Genomic DNA, 17,834 nt, shown 5'->3' with positions numbered 1-17,834 from the left:
TTCTTAGCAGCTCGTCAAGCAATAACCAATTTAAGAAGGCCAAATCAGGTACTTATGCTTAACCTCACAAGTTCTACAACAAACAAGATATTCCTGCGGTAGATTTTCTATGAAGAAATATTATAAATGTATGTTCCTCATGCTGCTAGAGTAGTAAAGGTATGTATTGGTGGACAGATCATAGATGTACTTAGGCAATTAGATCTTTTTAGAGGTATTGCAGGTCCAAACTTTGGCGATGACTCTTCTATTATTGTTTAGTCAGACCTTTGGAAGGGAACTCCAATGGGCAACTCCAAAACACATCAAAGTATACAGATATTTAAACTTGCTGGAAATGGAAAGTGCATTCTTGCTTCCTTTGTCTAGATTGGCTTGGATCAGTTTCAAGAATTAGATGGTAAGGTGTCTGGAATAAAGTATTTAGAGTAAAGATAACTTCACATAAATTTGGTAATCGCCTGAATTCCAACGGACCAAGTGTATAATATTTTATCAGATTCTGAGGAGAATTGGCATTTCCTTTTTGGAAAGGGAGAATGTCCTCATGCATATGGATATGGATGAACTGCACACTTAAGCATTTCATTTCCATGAATTACGTTGCATGATAACTCAACGTGAAACTTATAATGAGGAAGCACTTCGCGGAATCTTAACTATGAGCCCTTTGTCACTCAGGTCATTTAGATGATTAACAGCACTTGTTATTTGGCAGCTCTTTAGTCAAAGTTGATACAGGCTTGGAGCTTTCTTGGTCTCATATGGGGCATGTTACTGGAAAAAAAATCACACGTTGGAATTTGCTAAAAGCTAGGCTACATAATAGTGTAATACACATAATCTTTCAAGGATCGTTAACTTTGAGCTGCTATCATGTTTGATTCAATGGAACTGGAACAAACTCTAATTACCCTAGGCCTAATAGAAAGTACTACTCTGAATTCTGATGCTTTATTAGAAGCACAATATATACGAGGGATAGCTTGGCTGACAAGCCGACTCAAAGGAAAAACAATCTGACTCTGAAACGAATTCTAATCTGGACTCTGCACCTAATCACTACAAACTCTAAGCTCCCGAGAAATAGGAAGCTGTGGGCGCTCCAGGCTTTGATAGCGCGGTGGACCCCGCTGGTCATTGGGAGGACGCAGGGGAAGGCGTGCCGGTTTCAAACTTGGTGTTCCGCGTGTCAATTGTGTGGGGGCATTGCGGTCTTCGTGGCCTTCCGTGGCTCGCTTCGCCTGCTCGCCAGGGGCATGAGATCCTAGCTTGGCTAAGGATGACAATCGCAGGGCCAAATCAGGAGGAGACTCATGGACTGGTGGCTCCACGCCAAGCAAAACACGCCTACACCGATGCGCAAGGGTCTCGCCTCCATTGCCCTCCTGACGCCGTGGATGATTTGGAAGCAGCGCAACGAATGCATCTTCGACAATGCCCAACCTCTTGTCCCAGTCCTGGCCTCTAGGATCAAGGACGAGGCCGAGCAATGGGCACGAGCTGGTGCTCGTGGCTTACGGGTCATCTTACCCACCACCTGGGATGTACACTAGTTTCTTCTGCTCCGGCATGAACTTTGCCTCTTAGGAGGATTGTAAATAACTCTCTATCTTACCAATGCAATGAAACGCAAGTCCTCTGCGTTTTCCTGAAAAAAAAAAAGAAGGGGAGGCGGTTCCTTTTTTTTTTGCGCCTAGAGAGGGGAGGCGGTTCCAAGGGTAGAGAAGCTATCGACGCATCCATCGCCTCCCCCAATCCAACACCTTGCTTAACCGCGCATGTTCCCTTCCCCGACCCACTCCCTCCCTCCCTCCCTCCCTCCCTCCCTCCCTCTGTGGAACATCAGCTCGCTTCAGGGATGGGGGGAGGAGAACCTGTGCAGGCGAACTAGGTTCAATCTTCTAGCCCGGTGCTCATATGTGTTTGAGTCGAGGTGGAAGAACAATGATGTTATATGACGCTTTATTAACCTAGAACACCGACCCGTGTTACGGTGGCGTCTCTGTCTTCCATTCGCCTGCTCCTTCCGTCAGGTTCCAAGGTTTCTCTGTCCTTGATGGTCCGATAATTATTATTTTGCAGATCCTGACTAGGAGATCATCTAGAGGTACCACTGTCTTTTCCTTTTTCATATTGCTGCTCTTCATTGCAACTCTGTTTTGCTTAGGAGTATTTTTTTTGTCTCTGGTCCAAAAGGGGCAAGTAGCAGAGTTCCAATCTTATGAGATGGAGCAGATGCATATCAAAGAGAAGATTGTCCAATCCAGATTTGCTTCCTTCGCTAACTGCAGATATGTAAATCTTACCAATTAGTTGAAATTCACATGGATGTGCAGATTGATTTTATCAGGATGTTCGAATGCATTATTTCTTCAACTTTGTGGTTTAAAATTATTTTTCACATACATGATGTAGGCAACCTTGAATCTTGGAGCCTTAGCAAGGGCACATGCAAGTTACTGTTTCCAATGGTTACGAGCATCTCCTATTTGCAAGACAATGACAAGCATGTTTCTGAAGATGTGAATATCAGGGATCTAGATATGACAAGCTGCGAGGCAAATGATCTTCAGCTTTACCGACCTCCACAAAGGCTGAACCATGTTTATCTGCTAGAGATGGGAAATCGGACATTCTGAAGACTCTTTTTTATGCCTGGGGCATTCATGTAAGAAATATGTTTTGAAGTATGTAGCCTATGTTTTTCTTTGATATTCGTAAATAACACCGAAGTTTTTTACTTGCACAAAGTGTTTATCCATGATAAGTGCTAACAATGATGGGAAGCTGCACTTGAAAACAGAAGCTTCACGAGTGGCACAAAGGGCAGCTGAAGCTTTACTTCAATCATGATTTTTTTCCTTCATGTTTTGGTCTGAAATTTTCATTCTGCATTTCCCTTTGTACGTATATACTGTCATGGAAATTTTGAAGTAAATACGATGTATAAGCATAACTTAGATTGAACTATTGGGTAGTCTAACTGAATTGGTAGAGTTGTAGGACAAAGCATACTAGGTGTATTTCTATGGTATAAGCAGCTGAAGGTGAGCATACATGGTTCGACAGTTTTTTTGTACAGAAAAAACTATTGGTAGGGGGGGCTTATTTGGCTTATACTCAAGTGCTTCTGTTGGGAGGTGGAAAACTTGTTTGGGTTATGCTCAAATGCTTCTGAAAACTGAAATTCTTTATACTTTTAGAATTTCAGTAATGCATGTATAAGAGCACACACTTGATTAATTTTGTGTGGAGAGGACTTTACATTGTTTCTGATAGTGACTTTACTACTTTAAGGTGAAGTAAATGTTTGATTAAAGTGATACAACTTAAGAGCTTTGACTATTCTCAATTTCTCATTAAATATATACTTTGATAATGTAATATTTTTTCATTTACTTCCAATACTTCATAATGATGCACAAAGAATATGGGTGACGACAAAGCTTTATACTGTTTATGCACAAACAAGTAGGGCGTCCGATTAACTGCTCCCTTCTGATTCATATTTATTCGCTAGCAGTTGGTGCAGCAGGGATATTTAGGATCCAATCTGTTTCTTATCATTTTCAGTTAGGAGGCTATGAGATTATTGTAGTCCCCACTGTGTCATTTAGGTATTTTTCTTTCTTATCTTGCTCTTTTTTCTGTTTTGTGCTTTAAATTGTTTCTACATGTCACCCACTTAATCTAAGGCTGTCCACAATCAATTGTTTTCTTTCAGTAGGATTTTGGTGTACTCCTGAAAATCCATGGGCAAATAGTACTATGTTCAGTTGAGAGAAGTAGTTCAAGACACATGGAAATATTTATGGACGCTGAATTATAGTGTCATTGTCGCCATCGTCAATGCTAAGTCTATTTACACTTTGCATTATGGGCTGCTAATATCTTTTGGTTTTCTTATCTTTTTGTTCTGTGACTACTTTTCTGTAATGGCATGAACTCTTACTTTTGTTTCTAAAGATTAACCTGTCGTCATTGCTAACTTAGTGTTCCTATTTCAGCCATGTATTATTGGGGATTCAGTGATTTCAGGCTACCAGTACTTTCTTTTATTTTTCAGGTTAAGCACAATGAATGGTTCCTACAAACAACTGTTTTAGCTCTCCTTATTGAGCATAACAAGTAGTCTCCAACTGCTCTCCAACAATCTTTTTAGCTCTTTGGTTAAGTACAGATAGGGGTGTAGGGCATCATTCCGCATAAGCCTCCAAAAGCACGGTGTTAATTCAAACTGAACTACATCACTAAAAAACTGCTATAACTAACCTGACCTGTTTTGCCTATAGAGCAGGACGGACCAGGTGCCGCTCTGCATCCCTAAGGACAAAGAATTGGTAGGTCCTTATTTCTATTGCTAATGACGAGATGATGCTACCATTAAGAAAGGTTGCTGCTTCATTTTCCTTTTAACTTTCTGAATGTTTTTGCAACCAACCATTCTTTTACATGTATTTAAGATGCGTTGCTAGATGTGAGTGGTATGTGCAAATATACAAGCTACCAATTTGTTCTACTATGGGCATGGCGTTATAATTAGCCATTTTCGCAGTTACTATAGTTTGTTTCTCTTACATTAAGCGAAAGGTATGTTTCATTGCCCCTGTCTCTGTCCCCGCCTCAATCACTATATAGAATGTAGCCATGTTTTAGACAGTTATCCAAGTTTATAATTTACTCAGTTACTGGAGGGATACTTGGATGTGTGGACTTGAAAAGGGACATTCAGAGACAAAAATGCAAATGTTTGAGTAGGCAACAACTATGATGTATTCAAGTATCCTCCGGATGAACAAAATTGAGTCATACGATGTGGGTTTCTTGACATCAATACCATGCCAGACTCCTGTGAAATCGATGCTGTTGTACATGTGCAACACATCATACAATGTGGTGCCAACAAGATTGGCCCAAACTTTAATTGTTTTGATTTAAATTTTGGGACTAGCTAAGAGCAGGCCAGTGGAAAGATGATGGATAATTACCATTTTGGGACTAGCTAATGCTAACGTATTGCCTATGTATGTTCCCATATCCCATGTGTGTTCCCATATACTTACCAAAATGTTAAGTAGCAAACGGAATAGCACATGCGTTGTATGAATTTTTTTTTGTCCTGGCATTGTATTGAGCTTCGCACATCCAGCTGTCTCTCACACAAACAGCTACCTCATAGCTTAAATGAAATACACAACGAACCAACTGACAATAATAACCCGTGTAAGAAAACGAGAGGCTTAACACACCATAGAAGGACGGTGCGGCAAAGCGCGCGTCATCCTCTAGTACGACTCTGAACCTAAAGAAATAACTTGTAGCAGCAAGGGAATCCTGGCCACTTTGGGCTGGATCAGGGAGGTGATTTGGCCAGGGCTGGGACCCTCCGACCATATGTGGTTTCCCACATAACATCTCTCCCTCCCTCCACAAACAGCTCGTCCTTGAGCTGAAATGAGGGAAAACGTGCAATGAACTCATCCAAAGGCTCCCATGTTGCATCATCTTCAGAAGCCCCAACCCACTGCACAAAGATATGCTTCACTCCATGGCGAAGGCTGGACTGAAGAACCTTGGCTGGTGCATGCACCGAACGACATTCTCAATGGCGGGCAGTACAGCAGGAGTGGGCAGCAGGTCACCATCAAACTTTTTGAGTAGACTGACACTGAACGTATCATGGAGCCGAGTACCAGCAGGCAGCGCGAGTCTATATGCAACGGATCCAATGACTTCTGTGGGGACAACTTGCCCACTGCATGCTTGCCACGCCATAGAAGCAAGGAGACAACTTGCCATGCTTGTAGCCTGGTAACGATGCGGCTGCACGATGGTGAAAGCGAAGCCATGCCAATCTCCGACGTCAAATGCCAGCTCACGGTGCTTGCCATCATAATAATGCTTTGCCCATTGCATGCGGGTGGTGGGGGTGTTATGTGGGGAATTCCTTAGGCGCAAGGCAGCAGGGGCAGGTTAGGTTGTGGCTAGACAAGAGCAGTTTGATGTACGGAAGGATGCCCCTGTTTTGGTAGTCTCCAGGTTATGGTAAGGTAGTCTAGTTTGAGTCAGATTCCAATTAGAGTCCAGGGTATGTCAAAGTAGTACTAGTCGTGTCCTGTGTAAAGGACTCTTGTAAGCTAGAGGGAGGCAATATAATCAATGGAAAGGCCGCTGCTAGGCGTAAGTGTCATCGCCCCTATTCAGTCTGGCGATGCAGATCAGTGCAAGCGAGCACCTGGGCCTGTGGCAAGCAATAGTGGCTAAGATAGAATTCTAGTGTTGGGCCGAAACCCTCTGTGCGGGCTGTGGGCCGTATAATAGGGTAGCGTGTGTGTGTGAGAGAGAGAGGCTGTATAAATGCTCTCCAGCCTGTAAGCCATCCGGCATCGACAATCATATGAAATGAGATAGTACTCTCCTCAATCTCCTCTGTGCTCTGCCTTTCTTTGCCTCTTCTGACCTTCTTCTTCCTCAAGTCGCTGCCCACCCCACCAGTCCCAAATCCTAGGGTTCGCCCCAAGGCAAGGACGTGACAGTTGGTATCAGATAGCCTCGTCGATCCGTTGTTCCCCGCTTCCTCGAGATCGGACTGTAACATCGACCGATCGGTTGTGTGGTTGCTTCGGTAGTCGCCTGTAAATCCGAGATCGGCGTTGGTCCGGTTTAAAGAGGGTGACGACGGCTCTGTTCAAGCCAAGAGCTCAGACCCGGCATCTGGTGGATGTTATGGCGACGTTTGAGGAGCGCGTGTTGGAAGGAGTTGGCCGCCCTCAAGGGGATCGGTGAACAAGTCGCACGCATCGACGGGATCAGCACGCGGCTCGATGGCCTCGATGCGAAGTTCTCTGAGCAGGTGCAGCGCCTGGACCAAGTGCAAGCCAAGGTTGATCTCTCGGTCACGTCCATCGGGGAGATCCACCAGGAACAGGTTCATGTGGCACGCGTGATTAAGGAGTCCCACGGTACCCAGGACGCGGATCTGGATCGGCTCGTGCAGCCCCGCTGTTTTGCGGCGTCCCCGACCGCCGCGCAGGCAGCGTCCGCTGCCCAGGTACCTCCCCCGCTCCGTCGACCTTTCGATCCTGGACGAGTGCCACAATCTCCACGCCCTCCTGACGAGCAGAGCTCCAAGCGGCCATGGATGCCTAAGATGGAGTTTCCCCGATTCGATGGCGAAGGAGTGCGCATGTGGTTGGATAACTGTGAGGTTTACTTTCAGCTGTATCAAATCCCTGAAGGATTTAAACTCATGTCTGCGTCCCTGCATTTACAAGGAAATGCTACCCATTGGTATCAAGCTTGTAAGCATACAGATGCATGTGCAGATTGGCCTCGGTTTAGAACAGCTATTCTGCAGGAATTTGATGTAAATGTACACCGCAACTGTCTGAGAGAATTACTGCTGCTGAAACAGGACGAGTCAGTGCAGCAGTATCGCAACATGTTTAATCAATTGGTCTATCAGGTGCGATTGTACGATACAGCAATCAGTGAAACTATGTTGGTCACTCAATTTGTTCTGGGATTGAAGGAGGAGATCCGGTCGGCTGTTGAAATTCAGTTGCCCTCGTCGGTGGTGCTGGCAGCTGAATACGCCTTGGTACAGGAGGCTATGTTAGAGCGTCAGAAAGTGCAGGCTCCAAAATTTCAGAAACAGACCAATCAGACCAAGTTTATAGCACCTCGACAAGAAAGCTCCTCTCAGCCACAGTTTGCTGCTGGTGATCTCTGGCGTGCCAAACAGCTCAAGGAGTTTCGAAGAGCCAATGGTCTTTGTTATAGTTGTGGAGAAAAGTATAGCCAGGGCCATGTGTGTGCTAACAAACCACCAATGCAGCTGAAAGCACTGGAAGCACAAGAAATTGAAGGGAAACTTTCTGATGAGATACTAAATGCTATTGCGGCTGAGGAAGCAGTAGAGGAAGTAGCAGCCTACTTATCTGTCAATGCCATAGCAGGATCGGCTGACAGCAAGACCATCAGACTCAGAGCTCTAGTGGAAAACAAGGTCATGCTGCTCCTGGTGGACTCGGGCAGCTCCCATACTTTCATTGACAAACAGTTAGCTGACAAACTCACTCATAAAGCTACAGCGTTAAAGCAAACTATGAAGGTGAAAGTAGCCAATGGAGAGCAACTGCAATGTAATACTGAGTTATCAGGCTTGAAGTGGTGGATTAGTGGGCACACTTTTACTTCAGATATGAAGGTGATTGATCTAGGGGGCTATGATGCAATCCTTGGTATGGACTGGTTATCTCAATGGGGAGCTATGACTTGTCACTGGGAGGAAAAATGGCTACAGTTTGTAAAACAAGGACAGCAAGTGAAATTGCAAGGGATTGTGGAGAAGCAACAGACAGAAATTCAAGCCATCACAATGGACCAGATGCTTAAGTGGCAGAAAGGGAATGACATCTGGGCCACTGCTGTGTTGTCTCCTTCTCTAGAAACTGAAAACCATGCAGTGCCAGAGTGCATATCCAAAACACTTGCAGATTTTGCTGATGTTTTTGCAGATCCAAAGCACTTGCCTCCACATAGGGTGTCCGATCATGCCATATCTTTGCAGCCTAATAGTGCACCGGTGAATGTGAGGCCTTACAGATATAATCCTCAACAGAAGGATGAAATTGAGAGACAGGTTAATGAAATGCTCGCTTCAGGATTAATTAAACCCAGCATGTCTCCATTTGCATCACCAGTGCTTCTAGTCAGAAAAAAAGATGGCACTTGGAGGTTCTGTATAGATTACAGAAGATTGAACACTTGACAGTCAAGAATAAATTTCCCATGCCTGTAGTGGAAGAGTTGTTGGATGAGATTGCTGGAGCTAAGTGGTTCTCTAAGTTAGACTTAAGGTCTGGATATCATCAAATCAGAATGGTTGAGGCTGATGAGGAGAAAACTGCTTTCGAGACACATAATGGGCAATATCAGTTCAGGGTTATGCCCTTTGGGCTGACCAATGCACCTGCCACCTTCCAGTGCTTAATGAACATTATTTTCAAAAAGTATGCTAGAAAATTTGTCCTGGTCTTTATGGATGATATTCTAGTGTTTAGTGGAACCTTAGAAGAACATCTGAAACAGGTGTTGCAGACCTTAAGAGAAAATGAGCTGTATGCAAAGATGAGCAAATGCTGCTTTGTTACACAACAACTGAACTATCTGGGCCATGTCATTTCTGACAAAGGGGTATCAACAGATCCTGAGAAAACAAAAGCAATGGAACAGTGGCCTCAACCAACTTCCTTCACTGAGTTGAGAGGATTCCTAGGGCTGACTGGGTATTATAGAAAGTTTGTTCCTCACTATGGCACTTTGGCAAAACCACTTACTTCACTGCTCCAGCTTAAAACCTTCCAATGGACAGATACAGCTCAGCTAGCTTTTCAGAAAATGAAAATTGCTATGTCATCAACTCCTGTGTTAGCACTACCTGATTTCTCCAAGCCCTTCACAATAGAAACTGATGCATGCGACACTGGTATTGGTGCTGTGTTATGCCAGCAAGGTCACCCAGTAGCTTATTTCAGTAAAGCCCTGGGAGTGCAAAATCAGCAACTACCCGCTTATGAAAAAGAATTTATGGCAGTAATGATGGCTGTGGACAAATGGAGAGCTTATCTCAGCAGAGGACCATTTGTCATAAGAACAGACCACAAGTCTCTGCAACTTGGAGGAACAAGTGCTACACACTGACTTGCAAAAGAAGGCAATGGCCAAATTAGCAGGACTACAATTCAAATTTCAGTATAAGAAAGGGAGTGAGAACCGAGCAGCTGATGCTCTCTCCAGAGTGGGGCATGCATTTGCAGTACAAGCAATCTCTACTGCACAACCAGTCTGGGTCCAAGAAGTGGTGAATTCATATGCAGTGGACACTACGGCCCAAGAATTACTCACCAAATTAGCATTGGTACCGGATGCAGAACCTGGATTTTCTCTGACACAAGGACTGTTGAGGTTCCATGGGAAAATCTGGGTGGGTTCCAATGCAGGACTACATACCAGACTCATTGAAGCTTTTCATGCATCTCCTATTGGTGGACACAGTGGGATGCAAGCTACATATCAGCGGGTCAAGAAACTATTTCATTGGACTGGCATTAAACAGGATGTGCAGAACTTTGTGCAACAGTGCCAGGTGTGTCAACAAGCAAAGCATGAACATTGTAAATATCCAGGCCTGCTCAATCCCTTACCAATACCAGACAGAGCTTGGGAAGATGTAACTATGGATTTCATAGAAGGGTTGCCTAAATCAAATGGATTCAGTGTTATCTTGGTGGTGGTGGACAGATATTCCAAGTACAGCCACTTCATGCCCCTCAAACATCCTTACACAGCTGCAACTGTGGCTCAAATGTTCATGCAAAATGTGGTGAAATTGCACAGCATGCCTCTTACTATAACCTCAGACAGAGACACAATATTCACCAGCAACTTCTGGAAAGAACTACTTGCTATCTGGGGACCTAAGTTGCAAATGTCTACTGCCAGGCACCCTCAGACAGATGGGCAGACAGAGAGAGTGAACCAATGCTTGGAGATGTGTCTCAGATGTGCTGTGCACGATTCTCCTACTAAGTGGCATAACTGGCTGCCTTTGGCTGAGCTGTGGTATAATACCACTTTATCATTCTTCTCTGGATTGCACTCCCTTTCTGGCTTTCTATGGGCAGGAACCACACATGGGACAGTTCCTAAGACCTCCGGAAGATGCTCCCCTGATGTGCAACAATGGTTAAAGGAAAGACAGGCTTATTCCGAGCACTTGAAATAACACCTACAACGAGCTCAGCAAAAGTTCAAAGCAGATGCAGATAGAAACAGGTCTCCCCGAGAGTTTGCAGTGGGGGAGTCAGTATTTTTGAAACTCCAGCCCTATGGACAACTTTCTTTGGTCAACAGACCCTGCCCCAAACTAGCATTTAAGTACTTTGGACCTTTCCAAATTCTGGAAAAGATTGGCCCTGCAGCATATAAATTGGATTTGCCATCCGATGCTCAAATCCACCCGGTGTTTCATGTTTCCCAACTCAAACAACAGGTACCAGACCACACACCAGTATTTCAGTCCCTACCCAAATTACCTTCCCTGGACACTGAAGATTTGGCGCCGTCAGAAATTTTGGATCGACGGCTGGTCAAGAAAGGTAACGCAGCTCTGTTACAAGTGCTGGTGCGCTGGGGCGAGCTCTCAGCTGACTTTGCTACTTGGGAAGACTACACTTCACTGCAGAAAAGATTTCCTCAGGCGGAAGCTTGGGGACAAGCTGCATCTCAAGGGGAGGGCACTGTCATCGCCCCTATTCAATCTGGCGATGCAGATCAGTGCAAGCAAGCACCTGGGCCTGTGGCAAGCAATAGTGGCTAAGATAGAATTCTAGTGTTGGGCCGAAACCCTCTGTGCGGGCTGTGGGCCGTGTAATAGGGTAGCGTGTGTGTGTGAGAGAGAGAGGCTGTATAAATGCTCTCCAGCCTGTAAGCCATCCGGCATCGACAATCATATGAAATGAGATAGTACTCTCCTCAATCTCCTCTGTGCTCTGCCTTTCTTTGCCTCTTCTGACCTTCTTCTTCCTCAAGTCGCTGCCTACCCCACCAGTCCCAAATCCTAGGGTTCGCCCCAAGGCAAGGACGTGACAGTAAGCCGGCTGATTTCAGGGGGAAATCAGTCGGCTCGCCAGCCGTCCGATCTAGGCCCCCGCACCCATTGGATTTATACTTGCATCTTTCTCACGCAAACGCTGCCACAGCTTCGTCCTGCTCCCGCATAACAACAAAAAAATTCCCCCACGCTCTATTCTCCTCTTCCACTCACACAGGGAGTGCTGGGTAGGGCGACGAGCTCCAGCGAGACGCACTGAATGCCTCGCTGCTGGATTGTGGCAGTGCATCTGCAACTGGTGACCTGCTGCAATGCAGCTCCGCTGTCGGACATGGCAACGGTGTCCTCCATGGCCGTTACAGCACCACCGGTGGGCGTGGCAGCAACGTTCCAGTGGTTCTCCTGCCGGAACGCAGCTCCACCGCCATATGTGGCAGCAGCGCCCCATGCTTCTTCTGCTGCAACGCAGCTCCGTCACCGGCATGGCAGCAGCATTTCTCCTGCTGCAATGCAGCTCCGCCGCCAGTGACGCAGCAGTGTCCTCGTGCTTCGCCCTGCTGCAACGCAGCTCCGCCGCCGGCACAGCAGCAGCTTCCTCGTGCTTATCCCTGCTGCAACGCAGCTCCGCCGCCGGCGCGGCACCGGCGTCCTCGTGCTTCGCCCTGCTGCAACGCAGCTCCGCCGCCGGCGCGGCAGCAGCTTCCTCGTGCTTAGCCCTGCTGCAGCGCAGCTCTGCCACCGGCGCGGCAGCGGCGTCCTCGTGCTTCGCCCTGCTGCAACGCAGCTCCGCCGCCGGCGCGGCAGCAGCTTCCTCGTGCTTAGCCCTGCTGCAACGCAGCTCCGCCGCCGGCACGGCAGCGGCGTCCTCGTGCTTCGCCCTGCTGCAACGCAGCTCTGCCGCCGACCTGGCAGCAGGCAACGCGAGGTTCGCCGGAAGCCACTTGCCGCGAGAGATGAGAGAAGATGGTGGGCAGGGAGAAGATGGTGGGCGGGGCAGCAGCGAGATGTGAGATGGAGAGAGGCGAGGGAAGACGAAGACTCGGAAGAAATCTGGATGGGCATCGCGAGGGGATAAGGTTTTTTTTTCGCAGGGCGAGGGGATAAGGTTGGGAGAGACGACAGGACACGCGTCGCGCGCTGCGTCAACCCGGACCTCGACATCGACCACGACGTCCCTCGAACAGCTACCTTGACAACGGCTACACCACATTGCTTGAGCAACGGTTTTCACTCCAGCCACAACATCCGCGACGCATCGATCATTCTGACTGACCTTCGGCTTCTTATCCAGTCTCACTGTATGCTCTGCTACCGTTGTGCTACCGTTGTGACTGAGAGTGGGATGTTAGAGTATAGGTTACGGTAGGTCAGGATTTGTTAAGATTGATTTCTCTCCTATATGTTTCCTGCCTTATCTCTAGAAGAGGCTTCTTGCCCTCCAAGTCTTTGTAATCTATATATACTAGCCCTCGAGGCTCAGCAAAACAACAAGCGGTTCCACCAATTCTCTCCTCCCTACTCTCTAATCCTCTTACACCAGTGCACTCCAGATGCAAATCAGGCTTGGTTGGCATCGTTCCATCTGCTGGAGATGCTCACTTGTGGTATCACAAGTATGCTAAAGCAAAGGGCCGTCCATCTTGGGATCTCTTTAAGCACTTGTGCGCCAAAAAATTTGGACCACACGCACACACCAATAAGCTTGGGGCTGCAGCACTTTGGCTGGATCAGGGGTGGTGCGGCCAGGGCTGGGGCCCTCGAACCATATGTGGTTCCCCACATAACATGAACGTATGTATTTTTTGACAGAGTTCCCAAAAATAAATACAGATGCAGGAAGCTTCTGGTCACTGACATTGATATTTCCAAAGGGCGCATTCAATAAATTATCATAGGGCCTCAAAGAAAAGAAGAGGAAAATGCTAATGTCGACTTGGTTGCAATAATTTTCATAAGGCGTGTGGCCTCCTTACTGGGATTTTGTGGATCCTTTTGTGCATTGTTTTACATATATTAATATATAATACTCATTGTCATATCAGCACTTGTGACCAATGCAAAAACACGCGCGCGCACGCACACACACAAACACACTCAACTAAACTAGGACAACAATGACCCCTTGGAGCAAAGATGCCAGACTGACTCAGACAAAACTGTGGAACATCACAGAAGTTCCTCTTAGTCTAGGCATTCTCTTTTCTTTCTCCGTGTTTATACCATATATACAGGAATAGGATAAAATTTCTGAGGAACAGACAGATAATCGACTTATGTACAGGTACAAATGAAATTATCATAAAATTCAGAAATTGTACACGGATAGGTTATACTAAGCCAAGAAAGAGTTGATGCAGACTTAACCATATCAAGCAACTACTGGAAAGATGTCTTTTCGTGCGGGATAGCACAAGATGTGAGTTACATCAACTGCACATGATTTTCCCGAGTTGGAAAGTTTATACTTTGGTTGATACACATAGAGTTATAGACACTTGCCAACTCTGATTCACCTTTCCCGAGCACAAGAGGCTACTAGTTCCATAGCCCATTACTGGGCCAAAAGGTTCTCTCTTTTTGCGAAAACTGGACCAAAACATTCAAACTTCTAACGTTTGTTGAAAAATAATTGGTTTCATCTTCCCACTTGCACCACATCATTCGTACGTACCAGCGTTCCGGATCTATCTAAACACCGGAACCTTATCACACAAACGCAAGGCGACTAGGGAAGGTGGGAGGTTAGGGAACCTTGTAGACGCACTCGGCGAGGACCATGGCGCAGAGCAGCTCCTGCAGCTCGGCGATGGTGTCGACGCGAACGGCGCGGCAGAGCTCGCGAAGCTGGATGCGGCGGCGCTCAAACTCCTCGCGGAACATGCGCTCCCTCTGGCGCCGGCGGTCGCCCGGCCACGCGGGCGCCGACAGCGGGGGCCAGGGCCACCGCGGCACGGCGATTGGTGGCACCCAGGGTGGCAGCCGCGCCCCCTGGTCCCGCACCCACGACTCCACACGTCTCACCAGGGTCGTCGCCATTGGCGAACGCGTGGGTGAGGAAGAGAGAGGGAAGGAGGGCGGTCCGTCGAGCGGAGGAAGGGAGCGTGCAATATTAGTACGTATATGCCACGGTATATCTGCGGCGGGTAATAGAATTTGATCCGAGTCTCCGGATTGATTGAAACAGCACGACACGGAAAAAAATTATTTGAGAGCAGGTCTCACGGTTAGCAGGTGAGACCCGCACTGATGAATGACAAGTGTCATTCACAAATCTTAAAGCATCTAATCTCTCCCTCCTGATTTCAAGTGAGGGATGGGGTAAATGTTTTGTGATTTGTGAATGCCACGTGTCATTCATCAGAATGAGTCTCGCGTGAGACCTGGTATCATAGAATTCTTTTCCGCATGACACGAAGTAGATACTATGGAACAGCAGCAGGTATATCTCTGCTGGATCTTCTGGTTCCAGTTCTCACAAACTTGAGCACACGACAACTAACATCGATCGTCCAATCGGACATAATTGCTTAAAAAACAACTAAGAAACATGCCCGTGCATTGCTACGGGGTGAAGGGAGTGATTGAAGAAAGGGTGATGCATGGAGGACTTTCGCCGAATGTATTTTTTCTCAACTTTGAAGCACATTCTTCAAGAGTAGTTGCTAATTCAAAGGATTTTTAAATTTAGAGCATACATGATGTTTTTCGTCTCATTTTAATAAGACGTTGTATTAGACTGTCAATATATAGTGACAACACATATCTCACCAGTATTTTAACCATCGCAATGATGATAAAAAAATACATGCAACACTTATGTTGTTGAGTTATTGATATCACACAATAAAATTATCGTATACTTCGCCTAGCGTCTAAGCATGTTGTGTGTGTTAACCGTGAAGTCCTTGTCATATACGTAGATGTATAACTTCATGTTGTGTCGTGATATATCCAGGATTTTCCATTGCAATTGAAACTTTTCTTGTTGTGTTGCATCTTAATTCATGGTTAGCTGTAATTTTCTCTATTCAAGCTTTCTTTTACTATGGTTGCATATTTTCGTCTTTATGCCTTTCTTATGGTGCTTTTTTATCTTTTGTGTTTGCTTCATGTTTGCATTTTTCTATATTTCTTGTGTGTATTTTTCTGCAGCTGGGTCAAATATTTAGTTATTTTGTTTAGTTGATAGGCTTCACAACGGTTTTAGCTTTTTTTTCATCATTGGTCATTCATACATACCGCTCTCTATCTCTTTTCCTTCTTTATTCCTTGCCATCCATGACTCGAGATTGCCATTCAAATTGCTTGTCTGCAAGAAAGTTTTATATACTATAGAATCTGTTGTTGATTAAAAAACTAATATGAAATTTGCATAAATAAATATGGCATATGCAGAATTTATAAATAAATATAATTACGCTCGACATCAGCATCAGAATATATGTGTTGTTTGCATGCTAGAGTATCATTGCTATATACACCATGTTTTTTGTGTGACCTTTTTTGGTGGTTTTTTCATATGACTTCACTGCAACGTTGTAGATTAGTCTGTAGATGCCTAATGACAAAGCAAACTGCACCGGCTGATTAACAATTGGACTGACATCAGAGAGTAAAAATGTCGTATATGCAACACTTCCAAAGTAATTTTATAAGGATGCAATTGTTCTTGTTTTCATAACATCAATGTTTGGGTCAAAAGGATGTATAAGGTGGTTGCCTCGTTCCTCCGTACCACCTTCAACATGACCATCTTGAAGGACATCAAGCATGTCATTTTCTTCATGATCTGGAACAACATCTTTATTGAGAACAATTAAAGACTTTGTGGCCATGACATGTGTATGCCTATGTTTTGGTGCCGATAGTTTATTATGCACTCGTATGAACTGGAATGAGTGGCATCTGGAGATAATTTATGTACTTACTTCATTGGTTATCCAGACATATATGTTTACGCCGTGTGTGTCCTGGTCTATGTAGTCATCAATATGAGTATGTAAAAAACACAAACATATGCAAATCCAAATTAGGAAAAATGCCAAACCCGGCAATTGTGTGCACGGCGCAAGCAATTTGATTGGTGAGTGTGTCCCCTCTTAGTTAATTCTTTTTTCTTTAATCTGCCTACTTATCTAGCTAATCAATCCAATCCTTATTCTGTTTGGTGAGTGTTCCGCGTGTTCAACATGCTCGAGCGCTTGTTGCAAGACAAATATCTGGCTGTAGACAGCCATCTCGCACGGGCGATGTGTCGTCTGACTGGCCCCACAGGCACCGCTGATTTTTCCTCCCTCCAACCTCATCTTCTCAGCCGCCGCATCCCGTCTCTCCCCCACACTCTCGATTCCCTTCCTATCTTCTCCCCCCTTCTCGATGTCTAGCGGGGGGAACTACCATGCGCCCCTCTCAACGGCTGCCCCTGTGATTGATTAAGAGGCCTCCCCGCAAGCTCTCTCTCGGGTCCAGATCAGATTCGGGCTACCATCGACCGTCCCAAGGTGTCTCTCGCCTCGCTCGCGTGGGGCGCACTACGCACGCATGGACCGCTGTGTGGACAACCCACCCCTCACCGGAGGCATCTGCTACGACAATGGCCGAGACGTTGCTCCGACGGGCAGGCACGATGACGGCGACCGGAACTCCTATTTGCGTTCATTATTTATCCCATCTCTGCTTTCTTCATGATTTCTTCACCAAAAATATGCAGCCGAGCCAATTTACTCCCTCTTCCCCCACTTACACGATTAATTCCTTTGTTTTGTTTCCGTCATCTGCTCGTTGACTTCTGATGCAGAAAGTCTGCTAACATATAAAAGTTGATGGGATTGGTTGCAAAGGAGCGAGGTGGGACTAATTGTGGCTTGAATTAGTCTGATGAATCTGCAATGTGCTTATTTTTCATCAACATATTTTACTGATAGCATGCGAACTCTTACTTAACCTGATGACTAATTACCTTATATGTGTTGCAGGGAAACAATGAGAAGCACTGAGGTTTACAATCGAGGTTAGTACGTGCATGGTCCGTTGTCTAATAGCACATTATTGGGCAATTGTAGGAATCATTCTAATATTTAGGTTTTTAACAATTTGGTCTTCACATGTAGGTCCTGCTGTCAGAGGTTTTCACCCACCGATCGACCCTTTTTGCATATGGGGAAATGAGTTGTCCATGAATATCAGTCAGGTCAAGAAACTCAGAAAGATTGTT

The 17,834-nt window shown here is 45.8% G+C and overlaps 1 protein-coding gene across 5 annotated transcripts in view; it reads right to left on the bottom strand.

Moving 5' to 3' along the window:
* LOC125512585 overlaps nt 1-14,759 on the bottom strand; it is a 40,389-nt gene extending 25,630 nt beyond the window's left edge. For 2 of the 5 annotated variants that reach the window (XM_048677677.1, XM_048677679.1), the window contains exon 1: nt 14,372-14,757. In XM_048677677.1, the coding sequence (XP_048533634.1) occupies nt 14,372-14,656 (285 nt within the window). In that variant the 5' untranslated portion in view covers nt 14,657-14,757. Of the gene's footprint in view, nt 1-14,371 lie in introns of all 5 variants that reach the window. The other 3 variants (XM_048677676.1, XM_048677675.1, XM_048677678.1) reach the window with 3 other exon arrangements.
* Between the last annotated feature and the right edge of the window lie 3,075 nt (nt 14,760-17,834).

This window comes from Triticum urartu, chromosome 6, assembly GCF_003073215.2.
Source record: "Triticum urartu cultivar G1812 chromosome 6, Tu2.1, whole genome shotgun sequence".
Classification (NCBI taxonomy): Eukaryota; Viridiplantae; Streptophyta; class Magnoliopsida; order Poales; family Poaceae; genus Triticum; species Triticum urartu.
Note: the sequence above shows the minus strand (reverse complement) of the source record. Positions and strands in the feature narration are given on the sequence as shown.